Source organism: Lagenorhynchus albirostris, chromosome 18, assembly GCF_949774975.1.
Source record: "Lagenorhynchus albirostris chromosome 18, mLagAlb1.1, whole genome shotgun sequence".
NCBI lineage: Eukaryota > Metazoa > Chordata > Mammalia > Artiodactyla > Delphinidae > Lagenorhynchus > Lagenorhynchus albirostris.
Window position 1 is genome coordinate 63,643,128 of NC_083112.1, and position 20,655 is coordinate 63,663,782.

Here is a 20,655-nt window from a genome sequence, read left to right on the forward strand (position 1 = left end):
ATATACATATTTTTAAGACTAGGGACAATAACATATTAAAATTTTTCTTGGTTTCTTTTTGCACAGTCACTTAGTAACAATGACAATCATCATGGTTACCATTGGTTGAGTACCTACTATATTTCATTCAGTAAATAGCCTTCATGTACCAGGCACAAGGAATATAGTAGAGGACAAAACAGATTCTCTGCCCAAGCATCAGTCTCTTTTTAGATGCCTTATATATTTATTTCAAATCCTACTACAATCTTGTAAAGCCTTCATTTCCTCATTTTATAAGTAAAGAATGTTAAATTTAGAGAGATTAAGTTGCTTGTCTGCGGTCAGGCAACTAAGAAGTGGCAGAGCTGGGACTGCAGCCCAGAACTGTCTTATCCAAAGAAAAGGATTTTCCCAGCAAGCCACTGTTTCCTCAGTATGTATCTCCCCACCAGATGGACCAGATGTAGTGCAGCATTGGAGGAACCAGCCATCTAAGGGAAGACTGTTGCTTGAAGCCTGCTACTGATTATGATACTAATGATGAGTGTTTCTGACCAGTAGGGAAACCTACTGAAGAGAAACACAAGTTGTCAGTTCTTCAAGCCCCAACCAGTGCTTATTACGTTCACCAAGTTCACAATCTTCATCAATGACAGGAAAGGGTCCTCATTATCCCACCACTTCTGTTAACCACCCAAATCAAAGGAGTTCTGAACTTTGCAGGTTTGAGAAAATTCTCCAAAGGAAAGGAGAACTAAACTTGCTGAGTGTCTCTGCCTGTGAATTTCAGATGTGTTGATAATCTCCTTTCTATCCTATCAGGGAAGATGAAACTGATCTCACTATATATAATTTAACTGTATTAGGAATAATTTCAAACCTAATCCAGGAAAAGATTGGTTTGTCAGATATAATCTAAATTAAGAAGGGAGACTTATTAAATTCCAATTGAAACCATCCATTCAACTAATACTTATTACAGACGAGGGTAGAACCCATTACAGAAGAGCAACATGGCCTTCAGTTACTTAATTTTCTCCAGACAATTCTTTCCGAATCTACAGCTCAGATGAAGATGAAAAAAGCTAAGAGAACAGAAAGGAGAATGTAATAATTTCTGCCTTTAGCTAATGGGTCTTAGTTTCCTCATCTGTAAAGAGAGGGGTTAATGCAAATGTCCCCTTTCCAGCTCTATCAGTTTACAGCTTTATGAACATTATCTCTTCGGTAATGATTAGGTTTCTTTTTCTAGCATTCAGATATTTTTCTTATCTCTGGAACTTTTTCCTTTCAAAGCATTCAGGTATAAATAATATCCTGGAAGTTCACATGGAAAAAATATCTTCCTTCAGATATAAGAACATTGATTAGAATTAGTTCAAATAAGTATATTTTTATTCCAATAGCATTTACCATTCCTTTCTTTGAGCCCCTGTGTTACGTGTGCCCTTCTTAAGGCAGTGGGCACATTATTCCTGTGTTATGATTATTTGTATACTTATCTTCTCCTTCCCAGAATTATAAGTTATTTTACTCACTCTTACATTCTACAGAAAACCATTCTAACATGCCATTTTACACATGGAAGCAACAATACATTTTGTCGAGTTGAATTCAGAACATGAAAGTATAACGCCAGAAAGACTTCAACAATAAGGAATAGAAAATACCTTAAAATATACTTGAAATTAGTCCTGTATTCTTTAAAATAGCATAAACGTTGCAAGATCAGATTTTGACGTCAGACAGCCCTGGGATCTGGTTTTTACTAGTTGTGTGAGTTGGGGCAAATTATTTCTCTGTCCAAACTCAATTAACTCACATTAAAAATGAGGAAGTAGTATTATCTACCCATAAAGTTGTTTGAGGGTAAAATGATATAATCCATGTAAAATGCTTAGCGTGGAATTTGTCAAATCAAAACTACTCATCAAGTTAAGTATTTTCATTGTTATTATGGAAAATGCCTATGCTACGTAAATTCTAAAGAGCTTTGACTCTGTAGTTTTGCCTCCTCCATGATGGTCTGTCAGCTTGTCACTAGCATCTAAGATCAGAAGAGCAGATTTGAGAGTCACACACCTGCATTTGAATCCACTCATGCATGGCATTATTTTCAATGGCAGAGACTCACCTGGAAAGGGACATATATTTCTGCATGGCCTACGACATGGCACGTGGCACTGAATAAACATCTCATCAACAAGGCCTTTGGGGGAAAGTGGGCTTGAGGGCAGAGTGGAGTGGATGGAGGTGATGACAGCAACCCAACTCTTGTCCATGCCTATCGGTGGCACTAATGCCAGAAGAGCAAAGGGTTTTAGAGGAATGTCAGCGGCCTCAGCCTAACCTCACATTATTCTTACATGAAGGGGATAATTGGCCTATTCCCTTGACAAGTGGTTCCGTTCCTTCTGCCTGATCTCTGAGAAAAAAAGCACACGGCCCTTCACTTTATAAAGCTTTGAGTTCTATTTCTATTTCCTCTTTCGTTTTGAAAAGAGCAAGTTCTCAATGACTTCTAGATTCAGAATACTTTTTCTGTTTATTCAAATTTCAAAGCTAGTATTCTGCCCGCCAGTTCTCACTTATAATATTCCATCAAGAAGCAGTGACCTTGAAACATCTTTGATTCTTTGATTTCTTCATTTCTCTACAGAAAACCAGAATCTGTTTCTTTCCTGTGTGTTAACATCACTGGACCACAAAGCCAGGTTTTTCAGATGCTAGATACAAGGTGGGGAAAAAGACACCTTTTCTTATAAAGCAAAATGAAGGTTTGAAAAAGAATGCTTATGACGCATTTATAGGAAGTGCATCCAAAGTGGGATAGTTTTAACTTTCCTTCCACGTAAAAGGGTTTTTTTTTAAAAAAATGTTTTTTCTCCTTTTGATTATAAAGGGAAACTCCTGATTATCTCTAACCTTTGGAAATTTATCTTAAGATTTTTTTTTTCACTTTAACTTCAGGGCAAAAATGAGAAGATTACATTTAATGAAGTCTACTCAAGAATAGGTGATGGAAACTCACTTCACTTTTTAACACTCAGTGTGTTCTTAGAAACAGAGCAAGATACCCTCTTGCTTTCCTGAAAGAAAGTCTTCTTCCAACCTCCACCTGCCTTGACAGAGGAGAAACTGCTTCCCTAGAGCCATGCTTCCCATGGGCAGCAGACTACTGCATTAGAGGAACTTCAGTGGCCTCTGACCAGTTTCACAAATACACAGTTATCCCCGACTCTTAGCACTTTCCTTCTACTCGGGACTATGCGGTATGGTTTGATCCTGATGGAGTCATTACCCCAGCCAGCCTGTAGTTAAACGTGTGAAGGAGTTACCTCTGTGAGTTTATAGCGACTCGTTCTGCCAGAAAATTTGGAATTATATATGGCTTTCTGTGGGTCTTTTTTTTCTAACACATTTTACTCCCCTCTTTTATTTTGCCTCCTTATCGTCCCAGAATATATCTTAAACATCAGCGAAATAGCTGAGATGCCCTTTGAAAATCAATCATTTCTTTATTAATACATGTAATCTGTTAACTAAACAGAATGTTTTTAAAACACGGGGTTCATGGGGATAGGTCACAAAAAGAGTTCTTGTGTAGAAAATTTGAAACACCTCAGACACAATTTTCTGGGTTGGCTACAGCAAAGGTAGGAGTTTTCATCCCAAATCTCTCTCCAGCCCAGATTACTCTCCTGATTACACCTGTTTATCCAACTGCGTGCTACACACTGGTACCCGCCACCTCAGACACACCTGTCCAAAACCAGGCTCACTGTCCTCCCATTAACCCTTCCTTCCCCAGGTTTCTCCATCCCAGAGAACGTCCCCCCCCCTCCAGCTCTTGTGTCCTAGCTAGACACCCAGCTGACCCCTCAACTCCCCCCATCCCCTTGGCCCTCACAGTCAATCCATAATGAAACCCATTAAGCGGTCATTCTAAATTTCTTTTGAATCCATCCACAGTGGCTCCCCTAATTTTATCATCTCAGCACATGGATTATAGCCTCCTAATTAATTCCCTGCCTCTGGCTTTCCCCTACTCCAATCCACTCCCCACGCTGTAGCCAGAGGGATTGCTGAAAATGCAAATATGTTCACATTACTCCCCTGCTTAATATCTTTCCATGGTTCCCCGTTACCATTTGAATAAAACCCAGACACGTTCCTGCACGATGAAGTCCTCGGCCTGCCCCTCTGGATCCGCCACTCACCACTCTCTCCACCTTAAATTATTCAGGTAACTGTTGAGCACCGATTGTCTGCCGAGCCCAGTGCTAGACGCTGTGGACATGGTGGTGAATAAAACCAACAACAGAGCATGAGTCCTAGTAAAAGTTTTAGTCTAGGAGGTGAGAGAACCTCTGTGTGCACCAGACGTACAAATGGCCTGGGCTCTGTTGCTTGGAAGAAGCATCCTTTCTCATCTCTAAGTTTTTGCATGTGCTGTTGTTCCCCATCCTGAAACATTCTTTCTCTCCTCCCCATTCCCCCACCCCAAATACACAGCATTCACCAGGCATAATCCAACTATTTCTTCACTCTCCTGGCAAGATTCAGTGTTATACTGCGAAGTGTTTGTACAACCAGCTCTCTGTGCAAAAAACATGCTAGTTTATAGTGTTTGCCAATTTCTGGGGTGTAAGTTTCAAGCTACCAACATGATGTCAACTGAACATAGTAGCAGACCACAATGTAACATTTTCCCCCTTACGGGTACACTTGGCATACTTGGCATACATAACCACAGGAGCATAAATAATGGTAAAATAATTAGGAAGTAATGAATTTTCAGTATATATTACCTTTGATTTTAGTATAATTTATATGATTTTAAGTGTATACAATCTAACTTTTAATAATCACTCTGTTTAATGACTGGCTTGCAAAATTCCTGAAAATTTAACACGTGGTCTTGTGAGCCGGTTCCAGCACATGGCTGCTCTCCTGAGATGCTTTCTCTGACTGTCCGGTCTGGGTTAGCTGCCTCCTGTGGGTGCTCCCATAGCATTTACTACATTCTACTCTAATTGCCTGATTTCTTGTCAGAACCCTCATGAGATCAGGGACATGTCCAGCTGACACATCCCCAGCACCTAAGTCTGGCCTTAGTGACACTCTACAAAGATTCGTTGAATAGTAGTTTGAATAAATGATACAGAGCCAGGCTGTTGAAATTTACACATGTATGTAAATTCTGCAAAGTGTTCTTAAAGAATTGCTTTCAACCTTGTAAACAAAGAGCATATGAAATAACAATTTAGTGAGGCCAACAGAGTTAGGGTTTTTTTTCTCCCCACACTCAAAATATGTTTTGTTCAGCTCCTTGTCACTCCTCCCTGCTCACCATTTTGGAGGCAATAGCAAGGTGTTCTGCTGTTGAAGGAATGCAGAACCTTCCGGGAAAAAAAAAATCATCTTCTCCAGCAAATGGAAGGAATTTGCTTTTATTGAAGAAATGATTTTAGAAAGTATGCAACCCATCTGACAGATTTTTCTGAAAGCAAGCTGCATAGGCATCAGGAGTAGATGTTTAAATCCTTGAAACCGACACAATCACTGGCTTTTGAAAACTGAAGCCAATGAATGCAAAGTAGCCAAAACCGAAAGTGCTAACTTGACTTGATTCAGTCCAACCCAGAATTCTCTACACAGAATCCTGGACCCATCCAGGGACTTTGAGTTTGCTAGAGAGCTTGGCCAAAGGACCACTGTAATCAATCTTTAAGGAAACAAAAGCATGAATCAGAGAGCAAAGAAAAAGAGAGGAAGAGATGGAGAGAGGAAGTAGGGGGAGAGGGAAGGGAAGAGGAAAGAAGAGAGAGAAGAAGAGAGATTATTCGGAGTCAGAGGATGAAAGCCTGTTTTCTTGAAAGGCAATCCATCAGGAAAATTGGCACACTAATAAAAGTAAAGAAATAAAATTAAAAATGCTGATTTTTAAAATGTATGATGAGTATAATGATTTTATATCTAAAGAAAGAAGTCATTATTAAAATGTTTTAAGTTTATATTCAGGAAAACACTTCTTAGGATATTAGCAGATTGTTGTTAGGAACCAGAAAAAAATGTGCAAAAGTGAGGCCCTGGGGTGTCTAGTTTAATCTTGTGTGATGGTGATGATGGAGCTCTCCTTACTACTGCTTCTAATGAAATGGGTTTTTTGATATTTTAACTTACTTGCATCTGTTGAATGAGGATATGTGGACGCACCCTTGACACCCATTTCAGTCTTCACGTTTCACTTCCGCTTTGAGAACAGGCCCCCAGCTCTGAGCTGAACCTAGATGATGAGTAACTGGGCTGTGATACAACTGTGTGCAGGCTCTGCTGCTTTTTACAGGATGGGGAGATCGGGAAGCAGCCGCTTCTCTCCAGAAGACTTGCTCTCAACTCGCCTCCCAACAGTTAGAGCCAAGCCTATTTTATACACGAAGTCTTCTGCTCTCTAATTGTCCCATCAAGCACAGCAAGTAGCTATTATCAGATGAGCAAGAAACCAGCTTTTTTAAACAACAAGGTCCTGCTGTGTAACACAGGGAACTATATCTCCTGGGATAAGCCATTATGGAAAAGAATATTTTGAAAAAGAATGTATATATGTGTAAAACTGAGTCACTTTGCTGTGCAGCAGAGATCGGCACATAATAAAGCAACTATATTTCAATTAAAAAAAAAAAAGAAAGAAACCGGGGGCTTCCCTGGTGGCGCAGTGGTTGTGAGTCCGCCTGCCGATGCAGGGGACATGGGTTCGTGTCCCGGTCCGGGAAGCTCCACAACGGGAGAGGCCACAGAAGTGAGAGGCCTGCGTACAGCAAAAAAAGAAAGAAACCGGATTTTTTGGTTCTAGTTATCAGTTAAACCAAGTTGGTGATTTGGTTTTGCCTTAAGTTGGCGCAGTAAGTGGAGTATAGGTGATATCTTTTTTTTTTAATATGGATGGATAATTCATTGTATTTTCTGAAGCCTAAGGAAGAAGGGTTCAACTTTGATTTTGAGATAACTGACTGCTGAGATACGTGTATGAAACACATAGCCCTGAGTCTGGTCCATCATAGACACTCAATAAGTATTATTTCTCTTTCCTTTCCTGTCTTTTCTTTCTCATTACAGAAATCTACCTCCTAATTGACTTCAATAAATGTTTGCAAAAGGCAGAAATTATAACTAACAATTTTACTTATAATCTTTCATTTCTGATTTTTTAAACACATACTGTGTGCTAGGAACTCTTACAGATTCTGGGATACAATGGTGAACAAAATGTATAAGGTCTTATTCTTCATAGATCTTAAATTATTCACGCATCACTCTGCATAGTCCCTAGATTTGATTTGTTACCTGTTATTGTCCTATTTGATTATAGATTACGTCAGTAAAGTAATAGTACATCGTTTTACCTCATTGCTTCAGTGTCTTTTCTACGTATCATATTATTTTATCTTCACAACAGCCTTGAGATTTGGGGACAACATAGTACCCCTGCGCCACACAGGTGTAAGGAGAAGGACGGAAAGCAGGACTCCAAGCTTTTAGACCCTTATTGGTCACCCTCCTATTATACTTGGCTCTCGTGGAAAAAGTGGCCACACTTGGACAAAATATATGTAGAGCCCATCAGATGTGATAGCTTCTGTTTCCTTGGGAACAAATGGGATAGATTTGAATTCCCCAAGTGGTCATCTAACAAACAGTTCACTCATTAACACTCTAATGTAAATTAGAATCTAATAAGTAAATAAAACATCACTCTCAAAACATCAAGTCCAATTAAGTCTAGGTAGCATAAACTGTCACCCCTACTACTACACAAGATTAGAGTTTTGTTTGCAAATTTCAAAATGATGTATGGGAATAGCAACATCTTTCGCACCAGAATAAAAACCCACTGAGTAGAAACTGAGAAGATAAATTTTTAAAAAAACACACACACGGGCTGAGACAGGACCGCTGTGCAGCCGTTGCTTCTCAGATTGCCAGTAATGACTTCGGTGAATGTATAGTCAACCCGCAGAACATAAAGGGGACAGGGAGGTAAAAGCTTGGATGCCTCTGAAAAAGTGAAAAAGTGCACACTGTGTTATTTATTTTAAGGAAATCTGTTAAGATGCTGCGATGTTCTTAAAGGAATAATGCTTGTACTTGGAAACCTGAGACAGCACTCCAACCTGTTCTCACCACACCCCCTCTCTTTCTTGTTTCTCCAAACAATAAAATGTCTCTTCTGTCAGCACTTTCTATCTTTAAGGTCAGCTTCTTTCATCTCAGAATGCCAACATACTTCAGAGACGTTATCTTAGTAATCCTCTTAAGAGAGAGGATTCCCAAGCTATATATTCCCGAAATCTACAGGTTTTGCGAGTCTGCTAGGTGGGAAGGATAATTTCTTTGTACCTCTGTAGCATCTGTCTACACTGGGACTTCCAAATACTTTTCCAAATTATCTAATTATCCTTTTCAATGTTCCTTGGAGGGAGCCAGGCAGGAGGTAGTACTGATTCTATTTTTTCAAGGAGCAGAGCTAATGATTTGTTCCACGACAAGGTGACTTAGCCTGAAGCCATATCCTCCGGAAAGTTCTGTTGTAAAGAGAAGACCTGTATAATATTTCTTCTCTTGAGTTAAAGGTAGTGGAGCGGGGAGTGGCTTCACAAATACCTCTAGGTACGTGCAGTTACATCTGAATCACTTCTCCTCTTAGCTAATTAGAGCAGACTTCCCAGTGTGTCCTGGTATGTTCCCTGGAACACCTTATAAGAATTCCTGGAGAACCCTTGGCCAGATAGTTTTTGGAAAACACTACAAATGAGCTTCTTCCTTTTGACGAGTCAAAACACATGTTACCCTGATGAAGCCCTGCTAAGGTACCTCATTTAACTTGGACACATGGAATCGGTTGCTTATGTAACAGCTGTTAACAGCCCGGGAAATAATATTTTGTGGAAGACATTTAAGAAACATCAGCCCAGACATTTTTCCCCCTCAAATCTCCTTACTCAGAAAACAGAACTAGAAAGAACCGATCGCAGAATGATATAGTTAGCTAATTATTATCAAGCACTTACTTTTCCAAACACTGACTTCTATTTTCCTGCCTTAGGTATTATTGCATTTTATTATCACAGCCTATCTGTGTGGTAAATAATATTATTATTCCCATTTGACAGAGGAGGAAACTAAGGTTCAGGGAGGTCCTCTGAATGGTGACGTGGCACTGGGCTGTTCTCAGCTCCTCCTGTCACCTGTCTGCATACCTGCCCTCGGTGAGTGCAGCCAGTTTCGGGGTTTTAAATACCATCTTTAGGCTAATGATCTAAATCTGTATCTGCAGTCCTGACCACTCCCTGGGGGAGAACCTTGATCTACAGACTCATTGAAACTAAGAACTTTCCCCCTCACATTATTCCTCATCTGTTTCTACCCTTATTCAAAATACAGAATATTGGGGCACCCAGACCACCAGGAAGAAGGCTAACTGGTCCTTTATAGGAATAGAGCCCTGGACCTCAGGAGGCCCAGAACTTTGCCTAACTATACTGCTGCTATAGCAGGCTCAAAAACATTGTCTGAGACAGTCCAAATGTTCTGCATGGGAATTCCTTCTGTCAACGACCCCATGAAACCCATGTTTGAGAAATATTTTGTCTAGCTAACAGATTGCACGTATTGAAAATGAAATTATTAATTTTCACTTTGCATGTCATCTAAGTTATTTGACGGATATATGCTGTTTAAGATACATTCTCTACATGAGAATCATACAGGTGTTTTAAATCATTCCCGAACAAAGACAGGGTACGCTGATGCTCTGGTATCTTTGTGTTGTTTTTTTTTTTTTTTTTAGGTTTTGTAAGTTTCTGAAAAACAGCTCTTGATCCCTAAGCTTTGCCTTTCCACACTAAAGGTTATCTCTTAAGACAATTCCCTTTCTCTAAGGGTATACTACAATCTGTGCTGAAGGCCCTTCATGATTCATATCTTCACATATTGTGACAGATTTCCATGAAGGTTTCCATCTGATTATGGGGTTAGGTGTTGTTTCCATAGTAATTAGAAGTCTCTGTCTTCAATTTGGATCATAGATCATAGACCCAGCAATTTCTGCACTGAAATCATCTTCAAAATCCAAGCCTGATATAGATAACAGAAAGCTACGAGCAGAAAGCTATATTGACTTACCTATGTTCTACCGTTATAATTAACACTCTCCCCAAAAAACAAAAAAAAATGATACAACTGGTAAGGTTTTTTGTTACAATGAAATATCTCCCCTGGGGCACTAATATTCTTTCAGGGAATTTCTTGTTCCTTTGATTTAACTTAAGCCAGTGAGCCAGGTTCTTCCCAAAAGGCAAATTAAGAAGGTCTGTTAACTCTTTCCACGTGCCCAGCTTCAAGAAATCTCAGCAAAGCCATTAATATTGTTTTGCCCTAGGCTTTATACTTTTTAAAAGTCAGCTGTCATTTTCGAAGCAATCCAGAATAGCACACTCAACCGAACCCTGGCGCTTTGGAAATGCTAATGCCCTCCATCAGCAACGACCTTGCCGCTGGGAGGTGATTTAGGCGGTGGGCAGAAAGGGGCGCACTAGCTTTATCACACTGGTTTACACCATCGGCTTCAGAAATTGTGTGAGGGAAGAATAATCAATAGTGTGTTAAGGCCAACCTCGAGGAATGCCAAGACAAAGTGCTCCCGCTTTGCAAAGTGCTGAGTGGAAGGAGAACTTTTGAATACAGCAAAGGAGAAATCAGCTGTAGTGGTAAAACTAAATGAATTGTGTCTCAGGGTGGAATTTGTCATTGGGAATGGCACTCAGGAGCCCTTGCGTACTTCAGTGGAATCCCATAATATGCCTGATGAAAAACGCTTGTTTTGGAGTTAAACAACACAGAGTCAAATAACAAAACCAGAAGGAATGCATTCCAAACACACACGTGTACTTTAAGAACTGGATGACAGAGTCCCGAAAAGTTTACTGAAAGAAGTATCCAGGGTAGAATCATCTCCTGTGTAGAAACGGAAGAAACGCAAAGTTGAACTTCATCAAAACTTCCGGAAAATGGGGCTTCCCTGGTGGCGCAGTGGTTGAGCGTCCGCCTGCCGATGCAGGGGACACGGGTTCGTGCCCCAGTCCGGGAAGATCCCACATGCCGCGGAGTGGCTGGGCCCGTGAGCCATGGCCGCTGAGCCTGCGCGTCCGGAGCCTGTGCTCCGCAACGGGAGAGGCCACAGCAGTGAGAGGCCCGCGTACCGCAAAAAAAAAAAAAACTTCCTGAAAGTATTACTGGATTTCCTGTAATTCTGTCAAAGGGATTATCTCTTGATAACCAGCAGAGAGTGCGAAGCTTCTAAAATTGGCAAAGGAGGTATCCCCACACCACCCTGAGTAAAACCACTGTGGAAAAGAACTAGCAGCTTGGTCCCTGAGATCATTACAATAGAATGTTTGATTTCCCCTGGCAACCCTAATTGTGTCATGAACAGCTGTCAACAACAAAATTAGAGGAAACTGTCATTATAGAGAAATTATCCACATTTGCTTGTCCTATTTCCACATCATTGCTCAAGAGAGTGTTTTCAAAGAATTCTTCTATTAGAGGTTTTCATTACTCAAAGAGGAGACACTCAAGTTATTGGCCTTATATGCTATACATGAAATACATTTGTCACAGTAACAAGAATCCCAAAGGAATGTTTCTTGAATGCCAAATTCAAGTACATGAAAATGTCTGGGACATAATTTCTTTAATCCTGAAATCATCCTATGAGGTAACTATTACAATTCCTACTTTTAATACACTCCATTCTCATTATTGGCATAGTTGTGTTCTATGAGTCGCCACAAACCCTGAATTAGCAAATACTGAACCGTTGCTCCTACTAGAAATACAGGGTTAGGTTCCTGCAAGCTTTTAGTCACATTTTCATCAACCAGTCAATCCGTAACCTTGTTTTAGGCGTGTCTCTCCTGAAAGACACCTTACTTGATACATATTGTCGATACGTTAACATTGAACTCACAGCCAAGTGCACTGTAACTCATGCCTGAATTAAGTTTATCTAACACACAGTTTTCTCCGAAAGGCACATCACAGCCTTAGGAACACTAGACAGCACTTTAGCCCTACGGCCGCGGGCTGTTTTGTACTGGGAAATCACCAAGTAAAACACAAAAGTATGGAAAAAATGTGGCACTAAATAGACCACCAAAGAGACGTGCGTTTACAGCTTGAGAGCTGAAGCAGGAAGGCACAGCTTCTCCTTGTTGCAGCTGTGAACATGCACTTTGCCGCTCTCCCCATGTCTGCAGAAGTGTTTTGAGTATTGATTTGGGGATTACGAATTAATTTTAGTGAATACAATCTTCCCTCGGTATCAGCAGGTGATTAGTTCCAGGAGCCCCCGCAGATCTCAAAATCACATTTGATCCGAGTTTGTTTAAATTTGCAGATGCGAAACCCATGGATACGGAGAGGGTCCACTGTAGGCAAATTCACAAAAACGGAATCTGTAAATAATGAGGATTGACTGTATACGTAGAAAATAAGAGTCAGGCCATAAGTCAGTCACTCTGTACCTGACGGAGTAATTCTGTTTCATTGGTGCTTGCATTTGTTTAAGTTTCAAGATCAGAGTTTTTTTGGAGGTAAGAGTTCCATGAAAAATGTGGAAGCCAGTGCACTCAATGCTTTGGCGTCATAATCTTAGGAAGAAACTCACTGTATAACTTTCGTAACCTTTCAATGCTTCTTCCAGGTCTTTCAGGGATGTGGCCAACCCAAACCTGCTCCAGCCCTCAGATCTGCTCGCTCAGCTCCCGAAAATTTTAATACACGGTTCAGGCCTTACAATCCTGAGGAAAGACCAACCACTGCTGCAGGTACAAGCTTGGACCGGCTGGTGAGTCCTCCCGTTGCGGTTACTTTCTGTTACCAGGGTTATTCTTTAGAAGACGTGATGGGATTCTGAAAAAGCTGGTGGTAAAAGTCATCTCATTCTTACGTCTGCTCCTGGTCTTAATTAGAGTATTGAAAAGTAATGAGATCTTCCTTTTAGGTCAAGACTTAGATTATTTAAGAAGTCTTATCACTATTAATCCACTCATACAATGGCCAAATTTCCAACTCCATATTTCTTCTGAAATATTAATTTGGAGATTAAGTTCCTATATCTTCCAGAGATATAACTACAATAGCACATTTTTTATTCAACTGCTTCAGTTATTTATTCAATTATGATACAATGTAACTTTATCATGAATGTTCCTTATATGTAAAGTTTCTGTTTGAAAAATCTTGCCAAGAGACCCCAAATCAATACTACTACCATTTTTTTTCTTTTTTATGTGTCTTTAAAAGTTGGAATGCTTAGAAATAGTCACTCTTTGATCCACTTAAACGTGTGTCAGGGGACCGAACATCTATCATTGAAGCAATTTACTTGGAGATTACAACCATAAATATAGTAAACGCAATTGTTAATGTGTTTCAAACATCAAATTTTGCTATAAAAAATGAAAAGCTCATAATTTCAAGGAAATACTGCCCAATCGTTTTCAATACAATTTATAGCACTATAAACAATTTATATACCTGTAATTGTTAGTGCCGTTAATGTTGCTTCGCCAATTATCTTGATGTAAAATTAACAAATCAAAGCCTTAAGGTCATAAAACACTTGAACCACATCTGATTATGTCACATAAACTCAGATCTCAAGGGTTTCTGGTTATGAAAATACTTTTATTAGTCACTGTTATAAATTACTGTATCATTTTAGCTAATATCCTTCTATAGTATAGAACTTATAAGATTCAATTGGTAGCATTTGGCCTCATACTAAGTACATCTCAGCATTTCTCTCTATAAAAATCAAATGTGCTTACAACACAAAGACCTGTCCACGAAGTGTCAAAGTGAAGGGGTAAGTGGAGTCATTAACCGCTAAATTGTTATAAACTTATTACTGTTCATTAGCAAATAAAACCCCCTCTTCGGTGTAGGTTTTGAAAAAGGGATCATTTGGGTAATTGCTTCAACCTTGTACTTTACCTTAGTTATATCTATTCTCTATTCACAATTTCAGGAAAAGTTTAAAATTAGTCACCTTTTCTCTTTTAAACAAACAATTAGATTCCACCAAACAACCAGCCAGTTGTAAAGAAATGGTGGTTTCATTAGATTCCATTGTTTGGATTTTTATTTTACAAATTCCTTTGTATGTCAAGGTCCTTTTAACCAGAGCACCATTTGTGAGTAGGGGTTTGAGCTCCATCTCTCTCGCCCCTTTGTTTCTTGTTTTTTGCTTTTCCTATTTCAGTTGGCTCTAACTTAGTTAATGAAACAATTCAGGCTTTTCAGAATTTTTATGAACTCTCATATCAGAACTGGACACAATGCAAGATGAATAAGTTTTAGAGACCTGCTGTACAACCATTGTACTGCAGATAGCAGTACTGTATCGGTTAAGAGGCTAGATCTCAGGTTAAATGTTCTTACCTCAGGAAAATAAAACTGGAAATCAAGTGGAGTATATTATCCACTTAGTTAAAACTGCATTGATTTTGAACACTATAGTGACATCTATGACTACTAATTAATTTTTTTGCCTTTGAAACAGAAGCACAGTATTCTTTCCTACCAGGAGAAACACACACACACACACACACACACACACACACACACACTCAAACAGGGGAAGTAGAACAAGAAAAATACTTTTCTCAAGGCAACGGTATTTATACAATTCAGTACAGCTTGAATTAAACATCAACACTTTGAGAATTTCACAGGATGTTTAAAATCTAGTAGATATGAAAATTGGGATTTGAACCTTTTATAAAGGAACTTCATTGGTCATCCTCAAAGTGCCCCAAATACAAGGGTCTTGAGGAATCTTGGCAAATAGGAAAGTGAGTTAGGATCTTCTAGTTTACGCACCCCCAAGATACATTTAATCATTTTTTAAAAGAATTAGTAATGGTTAATCATATGATCATGAGAAGAGGACCAAACTCAAGGTACATAAGGACCGGAGTGAGTGCAGAAGAATTTAAATCAATAAGCCAATTTTATTCTAAAATATTCTCTGACAGCATATGGTACCTACTTCCTCATAGGTGTGGCTTCAGGTTCTATAAGGGAGAATGGCAGTTTTGTTAATTTTTTATTCAGTTAAATTCTGATTCCTTCCCAGATTGTAAGAATTAGCGATTTGTAATTCACAGCCAGTCATAAACCTACCTGGAGATACTTTCCCAACCCCTGAGACCAAGGGACTGTTCCCACATAAAAAGGAGCTATACAGGGTTATTCTCGAGACACACAAGCTAATCCCGAAGCTAACATCAGAATCTCCATTTTGCGGCCGTTTGTTCCCCCAAATCTTTCGTCCCTTTGCAGGTTCAGTATAGTTCAGAGTAGTGGAAAGGTTGGAGCAGTTACCTTGGCCAGACAGTGCTGTGCAACAGTCAGATAAAATCATCTTCAAGATACACGCAGAGGTGATAGGTCCTGATGGGTCTGCCATATATCACTGCTTATTTGGAAAGTTTATGAACAAGTCTCAGGTTACCTACTCCTGTTTTAATTTTCCCCTGAAAAGATGTTTCCTGAATATTTATAAGAAGCATGTGTCCCAGAAAAGAAGGATAATTGGGAAAGACTCCCTTTAATTTCTCGCAGTGTTTCAGCAGAGAAAATGCTTCAAAAGATAGCATCCCAAAGACTATCCCAATCACCCCACCCCTTTTGCCAAAAAAAAATCTTAGCTATAAAGCTCTCAGAGAGTTGCTTCTTGCTACCATTTAAAATTAGTACCTGTGGCATTAACTTTGGGATCTGTTGGTAAATGCTCTACCAGCTATTATAAAGCAAATTTTTATGTGAAGTGGTAGTTATGGGGTTTGTTTTAGAAATAAATCTAATCCCAAACTAGGTAAGCCACTGCTAAAACTTACATAAAGTAATTGAAAGCAAAACAAAACTCTCTCTTAAAAATCTATCAGTTCCATCATTTAACCTCTTACTACATTTATAAGGAAGTTGTCAATTCTTTTATATCACTAGGAAACATTCCATGTGTTCCTTCAAAGTTATATGGGCATAAAAAACAGTTTAGGTGTAGCTTTCAGACACACTACCCTAAAGTTATTTTTATTATCCAATAATGAATGAATATACTTGTATAAATTCCGCTTCTGACGGAAAGCTGACTCCTCAGAGAATACTGAAGTCCTTCCTGCCAGCAGCCATGGTTTGTTCAAGAAATGAACAAATGCCATTAACTAACTTGATTCACAAACTGGTCCATTGTCATCTGTCTCTTCCTGTCACCAACACTCACCCTAGCAGTCCTCCTGTCCCAGCCCACTGTTACTGATTTGCAATTAAATAGACCAGAGGTGGTTATTTGAAATCAGGAAGAGATTGGTTCTCTTCCTTTTTTCTTAAATTTATACCCTGTGAATTCTCTTAAATAATGTGGTGTGAAACAGTGATTTCTTTAAGGAAAATTCCACTAGAACTTCACGGAGAGTACAGTGTGTAAAAATAAATCAACACAAAGTAGCTTGATTTTAAGATCTGAGCATACCACCCTGTTGGTTAGTTGTACAGCTCAGAATATTACAACACAACATGCTCTACAGCTCCTGGACACACTTGGGCAGGGAGTGTCTGTTATTTTACTCCTGCTGATTCGTTAGAGCAAAAATATACTGTAAATTATGTGTCTTAGAGAAATATATTTTCTTAAAGTAGATTAAAAAAACCCCTAGACTTGGAAGTTAATTCATCAAATTGTCAATGAGTTAGACCAGTGAATCTCCAGTAAGTATTCAACATCATACCATGTGTGTGCAGACTCTCAAATATTCTACTGCTCATTCTGAGGGAGTCGGGGGTGGGGATGGGTGGAATGCCAGTCTGCAACGCTGAACGTTATACCTGTGCTGTGCTATTATGTATAGAATAATCTCTCTTTCTTTTTCCTTTGAATTTGTTTTCCTCTTGCTTCCCAGAGGATTGTGTGGAGGACAATGCAACATAGTGTAAGCTTTGGTCTTCTTCTTCTTCTCATCCCCATTTGTCTTTGTATGGTCATTCCGGAGAGTTTCTGAGAAATCCCACCTCCACTTCCTCCTTCCAGATTGTCTAGAGAGAGAACACTGAACACTGTACATGACCAACGGGTTTAAGAATGTTCTCTCTGCTTGGTGTTTATGGTTAACAACCACTTGGTATTCTTTCTCAATGGCAAGGTTTTCAATCTCAGCTTTGTGTAAGACTAGCTCATCTGGTGGCTGATTTGAATTCTGTCCCAATGTTCAGACTGTGTATAGTCTGCCTGAAAAACTTGCTCTTCCCTGATAGAATATATTGGCTTTTTTCTTCTGTGCTGAGTGAATAATTACCTCCCTAATAATGACAACAAACCAACAGCAGCTCTCATGCATAAGGAGCTAATTTTTCCACTAGCTGGGACACAGAGAATTTAGGGGGGTAAGAAATAGTTTGTGGTATAGCTTGTTTACTCTTTGTTTTCCTACTTGGATTTACTGATATCTTTTAGAGCATGTAGGGAGAAAGCATTGGATATTTTTTACTACCAAGCGGTTTGTACTGGGGGTGAGGATAGGCACAGCCAGGTTATCCTACCTGACTTTAACTTACATATTAACTGTAATAAATTACACATTAACTGTAATAAACAGACAGTTAAGTTATCCAGTGGTTTTCATAATACTGCTCTGTGCCGGTACTACCACTTCATAAAGACCTGAACCCTCCATAGCATCATGGACCCAGAAGAGAAGATGCCTCTCACCTGATGAGCTCATTGATTCATGTAGCACACCTATGACGTCATGGTGCTACATGTCTGCCTGGCCTTAAATTTAGGCAGTGGCAACACTATGTCTAATTTTCCTCCTTTAATATTCATTTGTTTAAAAGAAAATGTCCTCTGAGTGGTATCCCTATTTATCATTCCAGCTCTCTGAGCCCAGGGCAGTTTGGATAAGGTAAGAAAGTTAAGAGGTATATCTGAAACAGGAGTACTCTGGAAGGGAAGATCTTGAGGAAGGAACAGGGAAGGCAGATAGCTCAAGGTCTCCTGGTGCTAAATGGAAAGTGGGAGAAGGAAGCATCAGTGGTGGGACAAGTCAGGGTTCTATTAGTTTGGACCCACTGATACAACTTGACTAGCTCCAGTTGACAGTGTGTGCTTGCCCTCCCCAACATTCTCTTGGTACCTCCAGGTTTTCCAGCGGTTAAACTAGTCCAATCTCCTTGTCTGATGGTTATTATGACCCTTGTAGTTTCCCCGAAAAAGAATGATGTCCTAGAACATACTGGAAAGAATGTAAAGCATAATATCGTCCCCACCCACTCCCCACGTGTGCTGGACTTCCCCGCTTGTCTCCTATAAACTTCTTTAGCTGGGCCCCCAAGATCGTATGTTTATTATTGGATATGGTTCTTGCAAAAACACAATGCAATTTCTGAAATGTATTGGTGTGCCATTGGTGACAAATATGTTGTTAATATTAATACGTATAAATTTAAGTACTTGTAAAATATCATCAAGCTATACCCTTTATCTTATTGTTCAGAAACGAAATGGACAAAGCAACTCACATCCTGGCACCGTTTCCTGCCTGATGGTTAATCCCAGTTTCAGAGTAAAATGTTGGTCTTAAAAATGTTCTTCCATGCCTCTTTGGGACCATTTGGTGTGATTTAGGAAGTCTTAGCTGTAAGGATGCGGGAAACTGTCTGTTGTTCATTTTAAATTGCCATGGCATTTCACTGTCACCTCAAAGGATTCTGCATCCGGCTAAATCCACTATTTTGCATTTCAAAAGGATGTCAGGCTGTGGTTAAGAAACTGCTTTATTATCTAGAGCCTCAGCCACTGTCTTTAGGTGACACTGATATTTTCCATTTTCCACCTCAGCACAGACACACAGAGACACACACACACACACACACACACACCTCTCAGTCTTTGCTTGGCCTGAACAGGAGAAACTAAAGCCTCCGTAACAACAGTAAACCAGATTCTGCTCTTTAATTAGTTTTCTAAAGATAAATGGGTCAAGGCCAGATTGGCTTTCAGCCTCTGCTGCAGCTGAATAAATTATGCCCCATTCACCCCAGCAAACAAACAGCTACTGCTCCATCCACTTCAGATTTGGAACTGCCCAGTCCTGCCTGAACTTGCTTTATCTATTTGCTGCAAAACCCCACTGAGACACCCTAGTTTCACTTTCAATGAACCCTTGGCAATAACAGCAGCAAAATACAGCAAGCTTTCAAAGCAGGGAGAAAATACAAAGCGTTAAAACCAAGCCACCCAAGTTATTTGGTCTCGGTTTCTGCCCTTCTCTGGGCATCACCAACAGCGTGTGGTGGCAGAGGGAGCCTCCCAACACAGGCTTCTGTAGGAGGCTTGTGGTTGATGAAGCCCACGTGGGGAATGTCGTTAAGACACACATGTAAAATGATGGCTTATCTCCAGGATATTCTGCTTATTCCATGGGCTTGGAGGAAGCACAAATCTAATTCAATGATATACACTGTTGGAAACCTAAATGGAATGCCTGCCCCTTATGTGGAATTTTCAGCTCACACCCAGTGGACAGTGGACTATTTTTACATCCTTGGGAAGCTATTCTTTCAGGAATGTGGAAGCACAGTGAAATCAGAAGCATAGACCTTTCTTTCAGCTCAGGCAAAGCAGTGTTTAATTGCAGCGGTCGTATACCTTGGGGAGTAACATACACCCCACTGGCTGCATTACTCCTTGGGAGATGCTGAAGCCCCTTCCGCTCCGCTGCTTCAAGACATGTTCAGAGACTCACGTGGATTCCAGCAATGAAATGAAGTCATGCCGCACATTTTAAAGGGGGAAAACTTTTGCACAGCTTGCTTTAGGTATAAGTGGTCTGAAATCATTTGGGGGGTAATTTTACCAGCAAAACCATTTTCAACTCTATTTTTAAACTCTCCTTTGTCCTCAGAAACATTTAAGCAAGAGCTTGCTGACCTTTAGGTCACAAAAGTAAAATGTTACACTTTCAGACCCCAGATATGGCTGTACAGGTTTTACGTCTATTTTATGGTACGTTGATATGCTTATTTTCCCCTTCAGACATGAAAATGTCTGTCAGAATTCCTGACTTCAGCTAAACCCAAAACGATGCATTCTATGGGTATCAATCAATCATGTATTTATCGAGTTCTCCTCTCTTGAGTAGCACTTAATAAAACTAACTAGCATGTACATTCTCCATCATCACATGTTGTTAGTGCTAGCATCATCAAAAAGGCAAGAGTTACTGTTTGCAAAAAAACATTGTTTATCAAACCAGTTAGATACACCGTGTTTCCTCCAGGGAATAGTATCCCGTATAGAGCCCCATAAAACGTTAGCCTACAGGAAGTAGGAATTTGATTTTGCAATCTGAGATAAACTACACCAATAAAGAATATATGGAAGGCTGCAATGAACATTTTGGTCCATGACTCTTTTTGAATTATGGCTTTCTCAGAGTGTATGCCCAGTAGTGGGATTGCTGAGTCATATGGTAGTTCTATTTTTCGTTTTTTAAGGAACTTCCATACTGTATCAATTTACATTCCCACCAACAGTGCAGGAGG

The 20,655-nt window shown here is 39.7% G+C and overlaps 1 protein-coding gene across 1 annotated transcript in view; it reads left to right on the forward strand.

Moving 5' to 3' along the window:
* GPC6 (glypican 6) overlaps nucleotides 1-20,655 on the forward strand; it is a 1,081,720-nt gene that overhangs the window by 971,672 nt on the left and 89,393 nt on the right. Inside the window, exon 6 of the mRNA XM_060128753.1 lies at nucleotides 12,749-12,892. Within this exon, the coding sequence (XP_059984736.1) occupies nucleotides 12,749-12,892 (144 nt within the window). The remainder of the gene's footprint in view (nucleotides 1-12,748; nucleotides 12,893-20,655) is intronic.